The sequence below is a fragment of the Aethalodelphis obliquidens genome, unplaced genomic scaffold (genome assembly GCF_003676395.1).
Source record: "Aethalodelphis obliquidens isolate GAN/ISIS:26980383/991018 unplaced genomic scaffold, ASM367639v1 scaffold28, whole genome shotgun sequence".
Taxonomy (NCBI): domain Eukaryota; kingdom Metazoa; phylum Chordata; class Mammalia; order Artiodactyla; family Delphinidae; genus Aethalodelphis; species Aethalodelphis obliquidens.
The window spans coordinates 18,530,229-18,548,316 of record NW_020837972.1 but is presented as its reverse complement, the minus strand read 5'-3'; the positions used below and the strand labels follow the sequence as shown (position 1 = coordinate 18,548,316).

The 18,088-nt window shown below is 60.1% G+C and overlaps 1 protein-coding gene across 2 annotated transcripts; it reads right to left on the bottom strand.

Moving 5' to 3' along the window:
* Positions 1-2,867: 2,867 nt before the first annotated feature.
* Positions 2,868-17,100, bottom strand: RFLNA (refilin A). 2 transcript variants are annotated; one of them, XM_027125104.1, is made up of 3 exons: positions 16,559-17,100; positions 5,855-5,964; positions 2,868-4,444 (listed from the first exon to the last, which is right to left on the bottom strand). In XM_027125104.1, exons 1-3 carry the CDS (start codon positions 16,763-16,765, stop codon positions 4,111-4,113), a joined length of 651 nt encoding a protein of 216 aa, XP_026980905.1. In that variant the 5' UTR covers positions 16,766-17,100; the 3' UTR covers positions 2,868-4,110. The 2 variants fall into 2 exon arrangements, with proteins under 2 accessions (XP_026980905.1, XP_026980904.1); XM_027125103.1 differs by lacking the exon at positions 16,559-17,100 and having other exon boundaries at positions 5,855-8,099.
* Positions 17,101-18,088: the final 988 nt, after the last annotated feature.

The following is an 18,088-nucleotide window of genomic DNA, read 5'->3' as shown; positions in this document are numbered from 1 at the left end:
ACCCAGCCGGGGGCATTCAGGAGCCCAGGGTGGCTTAGACAGAAGGCAGTGTGGAGGCCCTGGAATTTCTGAGACGGAACAGTCAATGCCCAGTAAGGTGATTTGCTGGTTTTCTGCAATTGAGTCTTGTTGGCTTGCAAGGGTGCTGGGTATATTGAGGGAGAAGCAGGCCAGGAGGCTAGTGCAGGGCCAGCGTGGGGGTTGGCACGGCAGAGAAGGCCAGGACAGAGCCCCACTGCCTCGGGGAGTGGGGATGGGGCCAGGCCACGTATGGGGCAGGCAAGAGGGCGTGTGCAGCACGCGAGTGCAGACAGACTGTGGAGCCAGCTGCCACGTAATGGCCACGTGACCCTGGCCAAGCCATTTGAACCCTCTGTGTCTCTGTTTCCCCATCTGTAAAATGGGATAATGATATTGCTGTGAGGAGTACCCCAGAGATGGGCTGTGTAGCTCTATAGAGACACAGTTTACTCACCTGTGCAGGAGTCAGCGGGACAAGGCAAGAAAGAAAGAATGGGTTTGTGAGGAAAGGAGAGAGAAGAGAAAAAAACTCCAGGTGGTCCGGCAACAGTGAATCTTAATTTGCATATTTACGGGGATAAACTGATTTGATCGCTGGCAGCTGGTGGGAGGGCGCCCTGGTCATTCCACCTTTAGAAGGCCAAGGAGGGCCCTCAGAGGAGACGCATGTGTTTTCAGGGCTTCTCCAGGAAGCCGGGAGGGTTTAGCTGTGGCAGCCATGTGACGGGCTGTCCTTCCAGCCCACCTCCTCCGGGGTTCAGCCAGGTCACGCTTCCTCATCAGAATGTCTCACCAGCTACCTCACAGGCTCACTGGGAAGATAAAATGCAGAAAATTCTGACAGCAGGGCCAAGCGGTCTGCAGACAGAGGCAGCGCTCCGCGTACGTGTCGGCCGCCAGGGCTGTGGTTTGCTCTCACCAAGGCTACTCTGGGGAGGAAAGACGAGACCTCGGACGGACGGGGCAGCTGTCTGTGGGGCGGGGGCCGCCGAGCTTTGGAAGCCTGCGAGTGTGAACCCAGAGATGAACCCAGAGACGGGCCGGGGCGACAGCAGAAGAGGCTGAGCGAGGCAGCTCAGGATGGGTGTTTGGGGCCAGAGCCGGCCCTTGACATTGGCGAGTGTTTGTGCCCCTTCGAGAGAGATGGACGCCCGGACCCGCCCCCAGCAGGGTCGCGGCTCGATCCGATGGCAGCCCAAGCTTTACCAGCACGGATTCTTACGGTCCCAGCCGCCAGGCAGGTAAGGCCACGTGCCTGCCTTGCAGATGCTTAGAGAAGTTAAGCGACAGGCTTCTTCTCCAGCTATCGTGCCCTGCCTGCCCGTGTTGGTCTTCCCCTCCTGGTGGCTTCAATGAGTGACCTCTGCCCCCGTTGCCCAGTGCATCTGGATCTGGGGAGTGTGGAGGAAAGGCAGAGGACAGAAGGGCCCTCTGCAGGCAGCAGCCTAAGCCTGGCAGCGGGGTCCCTGGCCTCCAGGCTCGCTGTTTTGCGGGTGGAAATCCCAAGGGCTGGGGCAGGACCCAGACGAAGTTGGTGCCTCTTTCTGCCGGGTCTCCAAGTCCTCTGGGTTCCCGTAGGACAGATGGCTGCTTCAGAGGCAAAGCGGGGCGCACTTGGGGGCCTGACGGGCCGCAGCCCTTGCACCCCACGTCCTCTTCCTCCCAGGCTGGAGTTCCAAGGTCATCAGGGAAGGCGGAAGCCGTTTGCATGATCAAAGGAGACGGTCTTGTTTGACACGTGCGGCCCGGGTCCTCAGGGAGAGGCTGAGATGGAGTCAGGAGGGTATGAGGCCTGTCAGGGTGATGCTTGCGAAAGACAAAAGGGACAGGAAGCAGGACCTGGCAGGGACTGAGCCTCGGTCAGCTGGGCCCATCCCACTGCACTCCCATTGGCGGGGCGCCCAGGAGGAGCCTGACAGTTGCTGGAAAGCTCTACTTAGAGGCCATCCGCTAACTGCACGCCTCAGAAGTTGTTTCTTGAAGGGACCCCAGAGACATCTCCAAGGTCACCGGATTCATTGGCACCGTCATTGCACGTGTCAGGAAGCCCAACCCACTTTTCTTTCCTAGTGGGGAAATCAGGGCTGTGACTGGAAAGCAAACTCGTGCAGCTGAATTTGCCTGCTGCCAGCGATGCGCCCCACAGCGTGTGTCTGCACAGAATCCCCTCTCTACACAGGCTGCGCTCTCGGAGTTCCCAAGGCTGTGTCTGCACCCCGCTTGTCCGTACTGAGTGGCCAAGGCCTCCAGGTTCTTCCTTTCAGTGACATGACCCTGTCCTTTGGCCCTGCCCTCCTGGCTTTCACCCTGGCCCCGCCCTGTTAGACATCGTCCTCCATCGAGGCAGGAGCCCCTGCAAAGACACCGGCACTCTCCCACTCAAGGACACTGCCCCGAGTGTCCGCCTCACAGTCTGGGGCCCCAGTGGCCCCTCCAACGATGTGGATCAGATGTGCAGAGGGTGTAACAAGGCCGAGGCCACCTGCTTTGCAGAGGCAGCCCGGGCCCTTCTCCGGGGACAGGTCTGGCTTTGGGTGTCTGCAGGTGCCGAGGGCTGGTGTGCGAAGTGCAAAGCACAGGAGCGTCAAACATGCAGATTCCCGGGACCCTCCCCGGAGTCAGACCCAAGTCCCTGGGCCTCTGCATTTATTACCCAGCTCCTGCGTGGGGCTGGCGCACTCAGGCTGTCTACAGGGATCGGGTGAGGGGCACAGGGCTCTCTCTGAGCCTTCCAAGTGTCTCCCTGTCCCCTGTGTGTAGTGGGGAGGGACCATGGGCCTATGAAGACCAGTCCCACCCACGGTGGGGTCTGAGGGTCTCAGAAACATGGAAGAGGGAGTCTCTTCGAGTCTGCACATTTTATTAAGATAATCGATTCTTAAGTTATTTCTTTGTTAATCAGAAAGCATCTCCGTGGCGAGAACATGCACAGTCTGTAGATATATAAAAATATATCAGTCACTTCGCCTCTCCTGAACGCTAGCTCCGAGCCGCCCCTCCCCACAGCGAGGGAGCTAAAGCCCTGTCTTGGGGGGATGCCAGAGGAGCGGCGGGGCAGCCTCCACCTGCTGGGTCCAATCAGATCTGAAGGCATCTCCGTGGCCACGCTGGGGGCTTCTGGGGCATTGGTGGCAGGCAGCCCCAGGCCATGGCCCCAGCACCCACGTATCCTGGCTCTTCCCAGGGAGCACATGGGTCTCCCGTCTTCCTCCCCTGACCTTGCACGTGTGTGGTGAACCCTGCTGCACTGGCCACTGCAGTGTCATCACTGTAGGAACGGGAGGCCTGAATGAGGGCAGCTGGACCCCACGGAATCTGAAAGCTGACAGCTGGCCAGGAGCCTCGGGCAGGTGGCAGTGGTCATTTCCAACGGCTTAAACGCCTCCCCTTGGCACCTGGCTCAAGGTCTCTGACGGTCCAGAGTCCTGGTCCTGAAGGTGTCGGGACAGAGGTTAGCAGGATGCCCTGCGGGTGAGGCTCCGGACACAGAGCTCAAAGGCCTCGGTGCTGACGGGCTATGCCCTCCATCCTCCGCACTGGGGCACGGGCACTGGGACAGCGCGGGCAGGGCTCCTCCAGGCCGCTCCCCACACACAACCCACAACCAGCCCCGGCAGCGTTGCCGGCTTTCGCCCAACCTCCCGGCTCACCGTCCACCAGAGGTTGCTGGGCTATGGCTCTGGGCGTCCAGCTGCACACACGTGAAAGGCCTGCTCTGGAAACAGCCCTCTCCAGGGGCGGCGGGTGTCTGGACAGCACTCCTCTTCCCTCCCACGTGGCCTGGGAGCCGGGGTTGGTGGGGGGCCCCCCGGCCAAGGCCGGGCCGGACGCCTCAGTCCTGCCGGCGTTCGGGGTGTGTCCACCGCTTCAAGGGCAGCCAGGACCCACACACCTTCTTCACTGCCAGGCCGTCGGGGCGAGCACCGCCTACGCACCTGCCCCCGCCCCGGGCTCCTCAGGAAAGCCAGGCCCACGCTGCCTCACCGGGTAGGTGCTGAGAAAGCGGCTGCGGCGCGGGCAAGACACAGCCCGGGGTCCCTCCCGATCGTGGAGCCCGTGCTCCGGCCGCCGCGGGGGCCGGGCTGCCGGTCAGAGCGGCGCGGGGCCCAGCAGGCCGGGCCCGGGGCGCGGGCACAGCTGCAGCTGCACGCTGGCTGTGAACCAGCGGCGGGGCCGGCCCAGGCTGAGGTGCAGGGTGGTGCGGAAGGAGCTGCGGGCGCGCTTGGGGAAGATGATGGTGGTGCTGCGGAAGCGCAGGGCGCGCGGCCGCGGCTCCAGGGTCAGCTGGCTGCGGTAGCTGCGCCACGTGCAGTTAGGCGCGGCCACGATCGTCTCGCTGTAGGCCGTGACCGTGGGCACCGGCGCGTAGAATACCTTGTCCCGGAAGTGCTTCTCCGAGGCGTACTTGACCTCGGAATTGCAGCTGCGGGGGAGGGCGGGAGCACGGGGGTGAGCCCCGGAGGCGGCAGCCAGGTCACCGTCCCGCGTGGTCGGGGGGGCAGTGCGAACACGGAACGGCCTGGGCTCTTCCGAAATGCCCAGGTCAAAAGGGCAAGGAAGGGCTGAGGGACCCAGCTGGCTGGGAGGAAACTCGAGAGACGGGACAGTTAAATGCCGCATGTGACGCTGGCGGGATCCTGAACTGGGATAAAAATAGGCCATAAAAGGACATTTGGGGACAGTGGGCGGGACCGGACCAGGCAGTGGCCGTGTTTCAGCTTTAGCTGGCCCGGTTTTGGCAAGTGCACTGTCATTATGTGAGAGGATGTCACTGTCCTTAGGAAGGACACCAGCCGGAGTTACTTAGAAGTTCAGGGTCACGGTGTCACTAACATCCTCTTAAACGGGTCAGAAGAAAGTTTCGTTTACGTAGAACGAGACAGTGAGCAGCTATTCAAGCCAATGGAAAGAGTCAATGAATCTGTCTAACGGGGGTTCCCTGTACTCTTCCTGCAACTTTCCTTAAGTTTGAAATGTTATCAAAATAAGTTTCCCCCCAGGTAGCCTCAGCACCTCTAGGTGAGTGACCCTTCTTACGAGGGACCAACTGGTCAGTGCCCCCAGCTCTGCTCCCAGATCGTCACACTGGAAGGAAAAGCTCCGGGGAGGGGCGTGGGGACTCCACCTGTCTCCCTCCCTGCTGCACCCCACAGGTGACCCGCGTGGGAAGGGAAGCAGGGGTCCCTAGAGCCCAGGCAGCTCGCATCCACCCTGGCTGGGGCCTCTGTAATAAAAACTAAAAAGGAGAGCTCTTTGGGAAGAAAAACTTTTAAAGGGGACCTGTTTGTCTCCTGGGACCCTATCCAGAGGTGAAGCGGGAGGAGGTAGTGGGTCCCACACCCCTGGGCAGGCCGGGGCGACGTGGACAAATCCATCCTGAGCGTCCCAGGGATACGCGGGTGAGACCCACGGACCCTAGACTCCACCTTCTGGAAGCCCGATCCCCAGAAGCCCTCCGAGGAGGGCAGATGGCTGGGGGAAAGCTCCCGGTGGGGTGGCCTGAACTCAGAAGTGCAGGTGCCGCCTGAGACGTCCTACACGTGGGAGGGCACCTAATACACATTCAGGGCAATGGCTCCCCGGGGGAAAAAGGGGCAAATTCAAAATAAAACCCAGCCAGGTTGGGGGTGAAGGTCAGTGTGGAAATGGTTGCATGTGGGCCGGGAAGGGCTGGAGAGGTGGCAGGGAAGGCCACCCGGGGATAGAGTCTCTTCAAATCACGGCTATGCCTCGTCGGGGAGCAGCACGCGGAGGGGCTGCCTAGAGGGAGGGGAGCCTGCTGAGCGCCCCAGCCTGGCCACCCCGCCCCACCCGGCCCAGCTGCCCCACTCACCGGATCTCGGGCGTGGGTTCTGGGTTCACCTCAATGCTCTCCCCAAAGAACACGGGCAGCATCCGGGGCCTCATCTCTCGCGCCGGGGTGCTCGGGGGGAGGGGGAGGGGCTGTGGGGAGAGCCAGGGACACAGGGTCACGTGAGCAGCCCTTTGGCACTGCAACCTCAGCTCCCCGCCAGGCACAAGGGTTGCCCCACACCACTCCAGTCCTGGTTTTCTGGAAGCCTGCTTTGCGGGGTCCATCGGGAAGCCCACCCCAGCGTCCCTCTGTGGAATCCAAGCACTCTGATGCCCACGGCTCCCCACCCAGCCACCGGCCTGCCCCTCACTTCCTGGGCATCTCAATAAGGGGACGTGGTAACGGCCTCTTTCTACAACGCCCAGCCCACCCGAGCCCCAGGAGCCAGGCTCAGAGCCCTGTAGAACTGGGACCCCTCTCAGGGAGCCCCTGAGCCTAAGCTGCGCCCCTGGGTGACACGTCAGGTAGGAGCTCTGCGAGGGACTGAAGACCGTGCTCGTCGAGGGAAGAGTTCCCCGCGCTTCTTGGTGCATGGCTGCGGGCCCCTCCTTCAGCTCCTGCACAGGCTTTCCCTGTCCTCGCCTGGACGAGGAGAGATCACAGCAGCTGTGCTTTCTGAGGGCTAACTGCACGGGCCGTTGCTCTGAGCTCTCCATGTATCCATACATTCGATCACGGGAGGGAGCTGTTACTAGCATCCCCATTTTATAGATGCTGAAACTGAGGCCCAGGGTGGCTAAGTAACTTGCCTGAGGCCACACAGCTAGGAAGAGGCAGAGCTGGGGTTGGAACCCTGGCGGTCTGGCTCCAGAGTCTGCGCCCTCACCCATGTTCCCCGGCTGCCTCTCGGGTCCACGGGACGGGTGCTGCAGCCCCAAGACCTGTCCTGTCACCTCCTGCTCGGAGCAAGCTTGCCCTCACACACAGGATCAAGGCACTTCCCACACAGGCCTCTGTCCATATATCTTTCACTCGCCTTGGCCACGGCCCAGGCTGCCTCTGTGCCTTGGTTTATGCTGTTCCCTGTACTAGGAACGTCCTTCCCTTTTCTTCTCACTTGGTCCGTCCAGGGTGACAACTCAGGCACCAGCTCCCTTGTCTTCCCCCAACATCCTCTAAGGGGTTCCTGGAGCTCCCACCTGCTGGTCTCCATTGCTGCGACCCCTTTGTGTGTCGCCCCCAGACCATGAGCTCCTTAAGATTCAGGACCTGATGACCTCTCTGGCCCCAGGGCCTGGCACCTCGCAGACCCCATGGTGTCCAAAGGCAGGACCTCACACGTGCAGAGCAGCGCCCTGCTCCCCTTCCACCTCTCCCCGCCGTCCTGTGAGCCCTTGGGCCAGGCCCACACCTGTCTTCAAATCCGCTCTCAGCCTATGGACATGGTCACCGCAGCCCCCTCCTCAGCTGATCACAGCGTCCCCAGAACAGGGGCCGAGGAAGGACCACAGGAAGAAAAGATCTAAGACTTGGAGAAAGAGGGGGTTCTCCATAGGCCCCCAGCAGCTGTCGTCAAGCTGTCCCATCTCTCCCTTGCTGGGCACGGCAGGTGCAATAATGACCCCCAAAGTGTGCATGTCCTAATCCCCAGAACCTGGGAGTGCGTGACCTTACAGGCCAAAAGGGACTTTGCACATGTGGTTAAGGATCTTGAGATGGGTCCTGGAGTGTCCAGTGGGCCCCCAATGTCTTCACAAGGGGTCCTTATAAGTGAAAGAGGGAGGCAGGGGGGTCAGAGTCAGAAAGAAATTGAGGACATTATGCTGCTGCCTTAAGGGTGGACGGGGCCAGGAGCCAAAGACTGTGGACAGCCTCTAGAAGGCGGGAAAGGCGAGAATTCTCCCCTAGAGCATCCAAAATCCTTGCTTTTAGCCCGTGAAAGCTGTTGTAGATTTCTAACCTTTGGAAGTGTAAGATATTAAATCTGTGTTGTTTTAACCCACTATGCGTGGGGTCATTTGTTAGAGCAGCGACAGGAAGCTAATACACCATGGGACCCAGCAAACAACTCCCCTCTCGGGGCTGCAGCCTCCTGGGCCCCGAAGTGGGGCCACAGGAGCACCCGCCTCCCAGGCCGCAGTCATGACAGTGATTCAAAGTGTGTGAATGTGTGGGACAGTGCCCGGCACGGGGCAAGCGCCACACAAAGTCTTGTATAAAAGTCTCAGAATACGGAGAAAAGGCTTGTATTCTGCGTGCTTATCACAAAGGCTCGAGGGGTGGTGGCGGGGGGTGGTCCTCTCAGGAGATTGAGACAACCCTGCTCCTACCTTTCAGAAGCAAGTGCACATCATTCAGGCGCTTTAAATTTAAAAATAAAATAGTGATGGGAATTCCCAGGCGGTCCAGTGGTTAGGACTCCACACTTTCACTGCCATGGCCCGAGTTCAATCCCTGGTTGGGGAACTAAGATGCTAAGAGCCGCGCGGTGTGGCCAAAAATTAAAAAATATATAAGTTAAAAAAAAATAAAACAGTGACAAGATATAGGCACTTCTGGCATCCTCTGTGGCTCTGTGAAATCAGCACCGGCCTCAGCTGTAAAACTCCATGATTTGATGCTCATAAAAATCATACTCTCTCCCCGCGAGACTATCCGAAGCGTGAAGTATGGCGCTTCCCCAAACGTGTGCAGGGGTTTGCTGAGCACCTACTGTGCGCCAAACACCTACTGTGCGCCAGGCCCTGTGTGAGTCGGATGAGGCACTGTGCCTCCCAGGGCTCTTCTTGTGGACACCGAAGAGGAGAGAGGGTGAGGCAGGCGTGTGAGGGGCTATGGACATGGGTGCTAAGGTTTTGGGAGGTGTCTCTAGGTGGAAGGGCCGGAGGGAGGGAGGGGCAGCCTGCTACTGGTCTCCATCCCCCCACCCCACCCCCAAGAAAGAACAGTTCCCAAGCTCACGGGCAGGGAGGGCTTCCTTGGGAGGCAAAGCCTTCAGTGCAGAGCTGGGTACCACCATCCCTCTCGGGTCCCCTGAGCCTCCTGGCGCGGCCCCGGTGCACATGTGGGGCCCCATTCTGGCCGGATCTCACTCCCCACACTGGCTGCCAGCAGAGGGGACAAGGCCGACCTCACAGACTAGGCCAGGAAGCTGGAGCTCTGGGCACCGTTTTCCAAAGGGTCCTGGTGGAAAACAGCTAAAATCTGCCCCACCTGGGAACACGATACGAGAAAGAGAGAGAGGAAGCCTCTGAAAATCCAGACGCAGGCTGGCGTCCAGGGGCCCCGGGGGCGACGAGACAGCTCAGGCAGTCGTTGCCGAGGCCTGAGGCTGCCCCCGCAGGGCTCCAGGGACCAGTGGCAGTTCCGGCGTCCCGCAGCCGCCGGGCTCCGGAAGCTCAGAGCCGAGTCTTGCAGCTGCAGCGGTGTTTTAACATCAACATGGCAGCGCTGCGCGCGGAGCCCGGCCAGCCCCGGGAGCCGGCCAGGAAGGCACACCGCTGGCCCTGAAAGGGCAGCCCTCCAGCCACGCTGGACTCACATTCCCATCGGAGTCGCCGGCGTGGGAGGCGGGCTGAGGACGGGGCTTGGGCTCCAGCGCCCAGGGGACCCCCTGCTGCTGCCGCTGCACCTGATGGCCTGGCCTGGGCCACCTGGAGCAAAGAAAGCTCCCAGGCGCCCTGCTCCCCTCACCGCCCCCCAACCCTGGGGCAGCCACATCCCAGCTCGTTTCCCCAAAGGCCCTGGTGCTTGCTTCCCTCTGAAGAGGACCCGTCGAGAAACCCACCTGTGCCGGCCACCTGCGCACAGTGCCTCAGTTTGCTCGTCTGTACGAGGAGGCTGATGCCCGGGCGCGAGCTGGCCGGTGTCCTCGGGTCCCCTCGCAGCCCTGGGCTGCAGGGGCAGGGGAAAGCACGGGGAAGCTGAGAGCTGAAGGCCGGACCCCAGACTCCCAGACGCCACACACGCCCACCCTGGGATGGCGACACAGCTGGGCCAGCCTCCAGCCCCCAGCTCCTTCTAGGGACCGGGAGAGCCCTGTTCTAGCCTGGGGAGGGGGCTGGTCTGGCTCCCTGGTCTCCTGGGCAGGCAGGGTGTGTGTGTAGGGACCAGGGAGTGCTTCTGAGAGAGTGGGACCCAGAGAACAGCGGGCTGCCCTCCGCCTACCATGCCCCCCCACCCCACCGCCTCACCCAGTGATTCACACGCCTTCCCTGGAGCTGCCGGGTGAGGATACATACTCCACGCCTGGAAGTAAAAATACACCCCGGCGTCTGGAGAGCTCCCCCTTCCTGGCTGTGGTACAGGGCACGGCCCACAGGACGGCAAAGAAAGATAAGTCCTCCGTCGTGAGAGCTCCGTGCCGCGCCGTGACAGCCCAGCCCCACCGGGGATCCGGGCCTGGCTGGCAGTGACAGGTAGGGATGGCACAGCGGTGTGACACACGGCGGTCCCCCACCTGCCACGGCACGGGACGTGGCTGAAGACCACGTGTGACCCACAGAACCTTCCGCTTAGGAAGCATCAAGCCCCCATCAGCGGAGGGTAAGTGGCAGGAGGAAGGGTCCGGGGAGACCCCACACTGACATGGGAGAGGGGCGTCCTCACCAAAGCCACAGGGAACCTTTGTAAGGGCCGAGACAGCCTTTCTCAGGCCACTGGCCTCACTGGCGGGGGATGGCTTCAACCACGATTGGAATTACACTGAATATCTTCGGCGTGTTTGGGGATTTGAGACCAAAAGCTCCCATGCTGGGCTAAGGGGACGCTGACCTGCACCCGTGAGGAAAGTGATCCGAGGAGGGACATTTAAGCCCCAAGAATTCTTATCCTTTTTATGAAAGGCTTCGGGTATCGGTGGCAAATCCTGGGGTGAGGGGAGGGACTCCAAACGGCTCGTTGCACAACACGGCACGACAGAGGCGGTGAGGGGGCCAGGCTCGGGGAGCCCAGGAGACCCCAAACGGCGCAGGCGCGGGGTCTGGCACTCAGAGCAGTGAAACTGAGCAAAGCCATACATCACAGGCCGGAGGCAGGGCTCAGGGACGGGCCGGCTCCCCAAGATGCCCTTGGGGGCCCGACGGACCCAAGCCAGCCGGATGGTGGTGGGTTGGTTTGTGGCCTCCACAAAGATATGTTCGTGTCCTAATCCCCAGGACCTGTGAATGTGACCCTCTTTGGAAACAGGGTCTTTGCACATGTGATCAAGTTAAGATGCGGTCCCACTGGACGGGGGCGGGCCCTAATTCGACATGGCTGGTGTCCTTATACGAAGAGGGAACTTTGGACGCGGGACACACAGAGGGAAGAAGGCCATGGGGGAACGGAGGGAGAGATGGAGGGGCGCATCTCCAAGGTAAGGCACGCCGAGGATGGCCGGCCACCACCAGAAGTTGGGACAGACACAGGGATGGATTCTCCCCTAGAGCCTTCGGAGGGAACACCCGGATCTCAGACCTCAGGCCTCTTTGTACCTTATCTGTTTCCCCCGCCCCACAGCAGGGAGGCCAGGAGTCCCAAGGGCACAAAGGACAGACCACGCCCACCCCAAGGAGAGTCCCTGTCAGGCCCCGCCTAGTGGCATCTTCCCAGGAAGGTGGCTCCTGTCCACTCCCTCGCCCCCAGAGCGCCCGGCAGGGCACGGGCGTTAGCGTGGTTAGAGCTGCAGGCAGAGCTTCTCACTCGGATGAGCCTTTCACAGAGACGCGAGGCTGCCAGAGCCGCTGCTGAATTCCCGCTGGAGGCCACTTCCTCCAGGGTTAAGCGGACGGGGGCTGAAAGGAGGCGCCAGGGTTTCTGGCCCCTCATGGCCTTCCTTTCCGCCAACGGGCTCCTCCCTCCGTGGCCTGACACACCTGGTTCTCTTGCACCTCAGCTTGCTCATAGGCACCTTCGCTGGTCAGGGACACATCGTGAGCCTGCAAGGGGGCCTTGGGGGCTGACCCCTGTCTCCTCAGTTCACCTGTCCATCCATCCATCCATCCATCCATCCATCCATCCATCCGTGTGTCCATCCATCCATCCATTCATCCATCGGTCCATTTATCCATCCATTTGTCCATCCATCCACCCATCCATCCTTCTGTCCATGTATGCGTTCATCTGTCCATCCTTCCATCTGCCCATCCATCCATCCATCTATCCATTTGTCCATCCACCTGTGCTGCCATCCTTCCTAACGCCGGGCACTAACTCCCTAAATTCCTAACTCCCTTCCCTCTCTGCCCTCACCCTTGGTTTCGCCATCATAGACCAGAAACAGAGAAATGAGAAAATCCAGGTGTCCTGGGTTGGGGGCAGGGGTGGGGACAGCCGAGATCCTAAGAGTTGGCAGTGACAAAGACTTCCAAGGGCTGGGCAGCCCCGGGAGATTTTCGAGGATGGGCAAAGACAGCCCACTCCCCACCACCAATTCTACCTGGTTCCGGCCCCAAGGGCTTCCCTCGGCATCTGGGTCCGGGGAACCAGCACCTCGTCCTTAGGGCAATTCCCCAGTGTGCCCCTCGGACATACACTCGACGTGTAAACGAACCCCAGGAGACCAGAGGGGGTGACGGGGCAACGCACGAGGGGGCCCAGGCCACTGGCTTCTAGGGAACCCACATCCACATCTGAGGGGTAACAGCTCAGACTGTCACCTCCAGTCACCACTCCACGGAGGGTCGAGCCCCTCATCGGCCACAGATGGGTGATCTGTCCTCATCTCACCCACCCCAGTGGTGGCTGTCCCCTCAAAGGTGCACCCCAGAGAAGACGACTTGCGACCCCAAATGCCGTCTGTGCTCTCCCTGAGGGTGGTAAGAGGGGACAGGGCTAGTTCCCTGAACTGGCCATGTTAACCTGGGGAGATGGGTATCTGCCACACACACGCGCTCATCCTTCCTGGCAGCACGACCTCTCCCCACAGCTCCGCCAGGCAGGACGGGGAGGGGGGCAGGAAGGACATGGGGTGTTCCCTCAATCTGGAGCCGGAGGTCCAGGCCCCGAGAGCTCAAAGGTGACACAGACAGCGGCTGTCCTGTTCACAGCTGTATCCCTCGCCAGGCCTGGCTTAAATATTTGTGGGATGAATGCAGCTGACAGGCGAACCCGGCCCGGCAGGCGGCCTTGGCTGTCCTGGTGTCCTGCAGGCGACCAGGGGCCCTGCAGGGAGACAAGCCCTCCGCAGAGCCTGTTCTGCAAGGCACTTCTCAGTCAAGTCTCTGATTTGCGTTTCTAATTTGGAGGGTCTGGGAGCTCATGAGGCCTTTTTAAAAAATAAAACAGTCACAAGTACATTTTGGAAAGACCAAATGGAATTTTACTTTCTGGCCTCAGCTTAGCCTACAAGTCCCTGAACTGCCCTCCACCAGCCTCAGGGCTGCAACTCAACCACGCCTCAGGACCTTTGCACTTGCCATTCCCTTGGACTGACACACAGTTCAGCCCTATGACCATAAAGGCCACTCTCTCATGTTTTCTGGTTTCCATTAAATGTCACTTCCCTGACCATCCAGTCTAAAGGAGCTCTACCTGAACCCAGCTCTTCGTCTTACGGGCACTTAACAATCCACCTGGTGTTTCATCACATGTTTAAGTTGGTGACTGTCTCTCCCACTAGAATGCCAGTTCCACGAGGGCAGGGCCCTTGAACATCTTGTTCACCACTAAGTCACCCACGGCCCAAAACAGCATATGGCATATAGTAGGTGCTCAATAAGTACCGGTGGGACGAATGACCGATTCCTAGATCTTCCTTTGGTTTGGGAATTACCAGGAACGGTACCATCGTTGGTCCACAGAGTGGGCCAGAAGAAAACCTATGATCAAGTTAGGGTGGGGTTGAGGGATTCATTTATACCCAGCCTACTCCCCAGTGCCTTTTACATCTTGGGGGGCAATGTCGCAGCCAGCCAGTTACCCTACATCCACGGGGTACTGCCCAGAAGTTAAGTCCAGCTTATTAAAACAAAGTGGGGGGAAATGGAGCCTCTTTCTAGAGGGTGAGCAAGTTTAACATGCACTTGCAGCATAATAAATACGGTGACAAGCTAGCGAGGACCTCAGTGGCCACGGGGCTGGGGACAGAACTGCAGCTCATCCCCCTGACTGGGGTGTGCGCCACCAGTGTCGACCAGGAAGGCAGTGCTGGAAACTGGGTGTCAGAACAAAGATGCCTACCCCAGGCGGAACCCCAGGCCCACATGGTCTGACAGGGGCCACCAAGGGGCTGCCAGAGCAAAGCGGCCCTGCTTGCGGCCACCTGGAACCACCAACTCCAAGACGCAGGAGAGCCCACCTGAAAGCACCAACTCCAAGACGCAGGAGAGCCCACCTGAAAGCACCAACTCCGGGACGCAGGAGAGCCCACCTGAAAGCACCAACTCTGAGACGCAGGAGAGCGGCTGAAATTTTGCCTATATCTGCGCCTGGAAAGCATTGTCAGTGAGTCGCCTGCGGGCAGGATTAGCAACATTTAACAGGAGTTAACCTGCGGGGGGCGGGGGGGGGGGTGGATGGAGGTGGCCAATGTGACAATAACTTAGGTGCCCGGGGCCCCAGCTGCAGGCCCCAGGGCTGAGAAGAGGTTTCCCTGTGGCAACCATTCCCTCTCTTTTTATTAAAAGCAGCATTTCCAAATCCTGTAGGTTCAGAGGTATTTTGTTTTTTTAAAAAAATCAAAACAAAACAACAACAACAACACGCAGGTAGTTAATTAGCTGCACAGTGAAAGGTAGGATAATGCAAGGTTCAAGGGTAGAGACTCCGGAGCCCAATTCCCTGGGTTCTAACCCAGCACCGCCACTTAGTTTAGGCAAGTCGCTAACCTCTGTGCCTCAGCTTCCCGCTCTGGGAAACGGGTGTCATAAGAGCACCTACAAACTTCTTGGGACTACTGTGAAAATGAAATGAGTTGATGCAAGTAAAGCGTGTAGGACGGCTCCCAGCACCTGGGAAGGCTATCTAAATGCAGATGTCATTACCTGTGTGGAAACAGCCCCAGGTCTTGCCTTCAAGCCAAATTAGAAAGATCAGAGACAGCTCAGTTCCATACCTGGCATCTAGTTAGCAAGGAGGGGGAAAAAATAAAATCAACTAGGACAGCCAAGACAAGTAAGCCAGGCCCACTGTTCTTATGGCCGCCCCTGGCTGGCCTGGCCGGCAGGGAAGGCCTCCAAAAATCCTTCTATAAGGGGGATTCCGGGTCATCCGAAGAATCAAGGGGAAGGCTGGTTCCCGGTCCCTTTTCTCCAAGGCCCGCTGTGTAGGACACCACAGGGATTTATTCCCAACGCGAGAGCTCAAATACCACCCCCTCCATTCACCTGTGCCAAGTCTGAGACACTCTTTCAGGAAAGCTGGTACGTTCAGACAGTGGGATCGATTTCACTGCCAACAGCCTGGGTCACATCTATCAATCCCTGGAAGTCCAGAACGCCTCTCCTACCCCCAGCCCCCAAAAGAGAGACCAAAGTTCAAATTCAACGCATGATTTTGGTCTAAGCCAGCGGTTCCCAACCTCTGCTGCACATGAGGATAACCCGGGGAGGTTTTAAAAATCCTGATGTCCAGGTGGCAGGCTCTACCAATCAAATGACACTGTCTGGAGGTATGAGGTGGGCATGGATATTCTTGAAAGACCTCCAGGAGAGGGATTTCCCTGGTGGTCCAGTGGTTAAGACTCCACGTTCCCAATGCAGGGGGCCTGGGTTCGATCCCTGGTTGGGGAACTAGATCCCAGATGCCGCAACTAAGAGTCCGCAGGATGAAACTAAGACTTGATGCAGCCAAATAAATAAATACTTAAAAAAAAAAATCTCTAAGAGATTCCCGAGCCCACTCAAGTTTGGGACCCACTGGACCAAGGAGCAAGGGAGACACCAGTGACATTCCCATCAATAGGCCTGGAGGCAGGGGAACCATTCCTTTCTGCTCCTGGGAGGATTTCCAACTGGGGGGAAGCATTTACTGCCCTGTGAGGTACCAGGTGGGCATTGCCGGGGCCCCAGGAAAGCGGCGCCGGGCTGCAGTCGTGCTAGGACACCCGGCAGAAACAACGTGAAGGCGTGCAGAGCGCCGCAGAACAGGGAAATGCCACTGGAATTGTTAGCAGACTCCGGATCTCAACTTGTCATTTCCTCAAGTCCAAAGGCGCCCGATCCCGCCTGCCTGGCTCCCGCCTGCCGGGGAAGGGGTGCGGGGAACCCAGTCTCAGCCCAGCCACCAAGCTGGGTGACCCCCGGAGCCCACCTGAGGGCCCCACTAAGTCTGGCAAGAGGGAAAACTCTTGCGTCTCCTGCCCTGGGGTTCCAGCCTTCCCCAGGCACCGCCTCAGCTCCACGTCAACATACCTCAACACCCTGGGAAGGAAGGGCTCCTGTCTGCGTTTGGTTAAAAAAAAAAAAAAAAAGTCTTTCACGTTGGCAGCACAGGGGGAAGAGTAAACAGGGAACCTGGGTACACTGCTTCGGCCAGGGGCTCCAGCTCACCTAGCCTGAAGCCAGCCTCTTGGAGGATTTCGGACAGTCCTCAACCCCTGCTCTTTCACTGCTGACAGTAAGACAGACGATCACTCCTTAGGCCCACAGCCAGGGAGAGGGCTGCAGGGGTCAGGCTGGACCATCCCCACCTGCGGAGCGTGGCTGTCACTTGGCCACCTTCTTGGCTGGGGGGATGGCGGGGGGAACCCAGTCCCGGCTCCTGAAGTACCCCATCCGGGGGGCTGGCTCTGTTCCCGGTTTCTGCGCGAAGCCGCGTGCTTACCGCTTTGGCCTCGCCGGGTCCGGGGGCCTCCGAGGAGGCGCCAGAGACCCCCGCGCGAGCGTCGAGGATGCCAGGCGCCAGGGAGTAGAAGGGCGGGCTGGGGCTGGGGCTGGGGGGCAGCCCGGAGTCAGGGCTGTCCAGCAAGCCCTCCCGGCTCTTCTCCTTGAGGCTCTCCTCCATGCCCTGCAGATGCAGGTGGCCCACCATGTCTGGGGGGCGCCGGGCGCGGGCCCCCGGCTCCTCGGGGGGCTCCTCCACCGCGCTCCGGGGCCCGGGGCGGGCGGCGGCGGGGCGAGGGCTGCGCGCCGGGGACCTGCGGGCAGAGCCGAGAGGCGGTGCGTCGGGCCCGGCGCCCACCCGCACCCCCCCGCCCGAGTCCCCGGCTCCCCGGCCGCCCTGGCCGCGCGCGCGCGCGCGCCGCGCCCAGGAGGGGCCGGCGGTCGGGCGCCCGGCTCCGTGCGCTCGGGGCGGCTGCCCCTCCGCGCTGCCACGCCGGGCCCGCCGCTGCTGGCCGCGCTCCAGCCACGCCGGGCCCGGCCTCGCCTTCGCGCTCCGCCGCCCGCCGCCCGGCCCAGCCCGAGGCGCACGCCGCCGCCGGGCCCTCTCCGCACCTTCCCGGCCGCGCCTCCTTTTCTAGGCGCCTCCTCCCGGCCCACCCCGCCCCCGGCCTCCTCCGCGGTGGGCAACCGCCCCGTCTGGCGCCTCCACCCCCCCCAGCCCGCGCCCGGGGCGACTGCACAGCCCGGCAATCCTCCGGAATAAACACCCCAGCGGCGGCACCAAGGGGTGACTCGTGGGGTCCCCAAGTCATCCCAAGTAACAGTAGTAGGAGTAGTAATGTCTGAGGTGACCTTTCGAGGTTTCTCCAGCTCACTGTAGTCCGAATAAAAGAATCTTCAGAGACCTCTGTTTTAGAAGATCTGTAACTTACAAGGGAGGGGGCGGAAACCAAAGGCTTCAATACTCCGCAAGCTTCAAGACCTGTTCCTTAGCTCCCCTCTTTCCAACGGGGCGATCCGCCCCTTTGTCGATGTTCTAAAACACGAACCAACAGTCCCGGGGTATTTGTGTCTCCATCATTTGGGTACCCAAGCCCAACATACTGGTCCTCTGGGGTGGACAGCCTTGGGTGGAAATGGGGCTGGGGCAGGTGACCGGGAGATTAGAAACATTTCCTGAATCCTCCAGCACCTGGCTGTTTCCCCAATTTCTTCCAAGCAGGTTCTTGAGCACTGACGGTCTCTCCCATCTTTCCCTTCTTTTCCTTCCGCGGAAGGGAGAAGTCACTTGCTTCCGTTTCTTCAGATGATTGACAAGGAGGTCCTTGTCAGTCCAGCTCCCACCCACACAGACACTCCCCCCCACCCCCGCCAGGTGATCCAGCCTTCCATTCTGAAAGCAGGGAATCCAGGGGTACCTAGAGGTTGCGCTGTAGAACAGGAATGTGGGAGAGGCTCCTCGTCTAGCCAAGGGAGCAGAGGAGGCAGGGAAGGTGTGAGAGTGTGGACAGATATACTAGTTTGGTTTCCC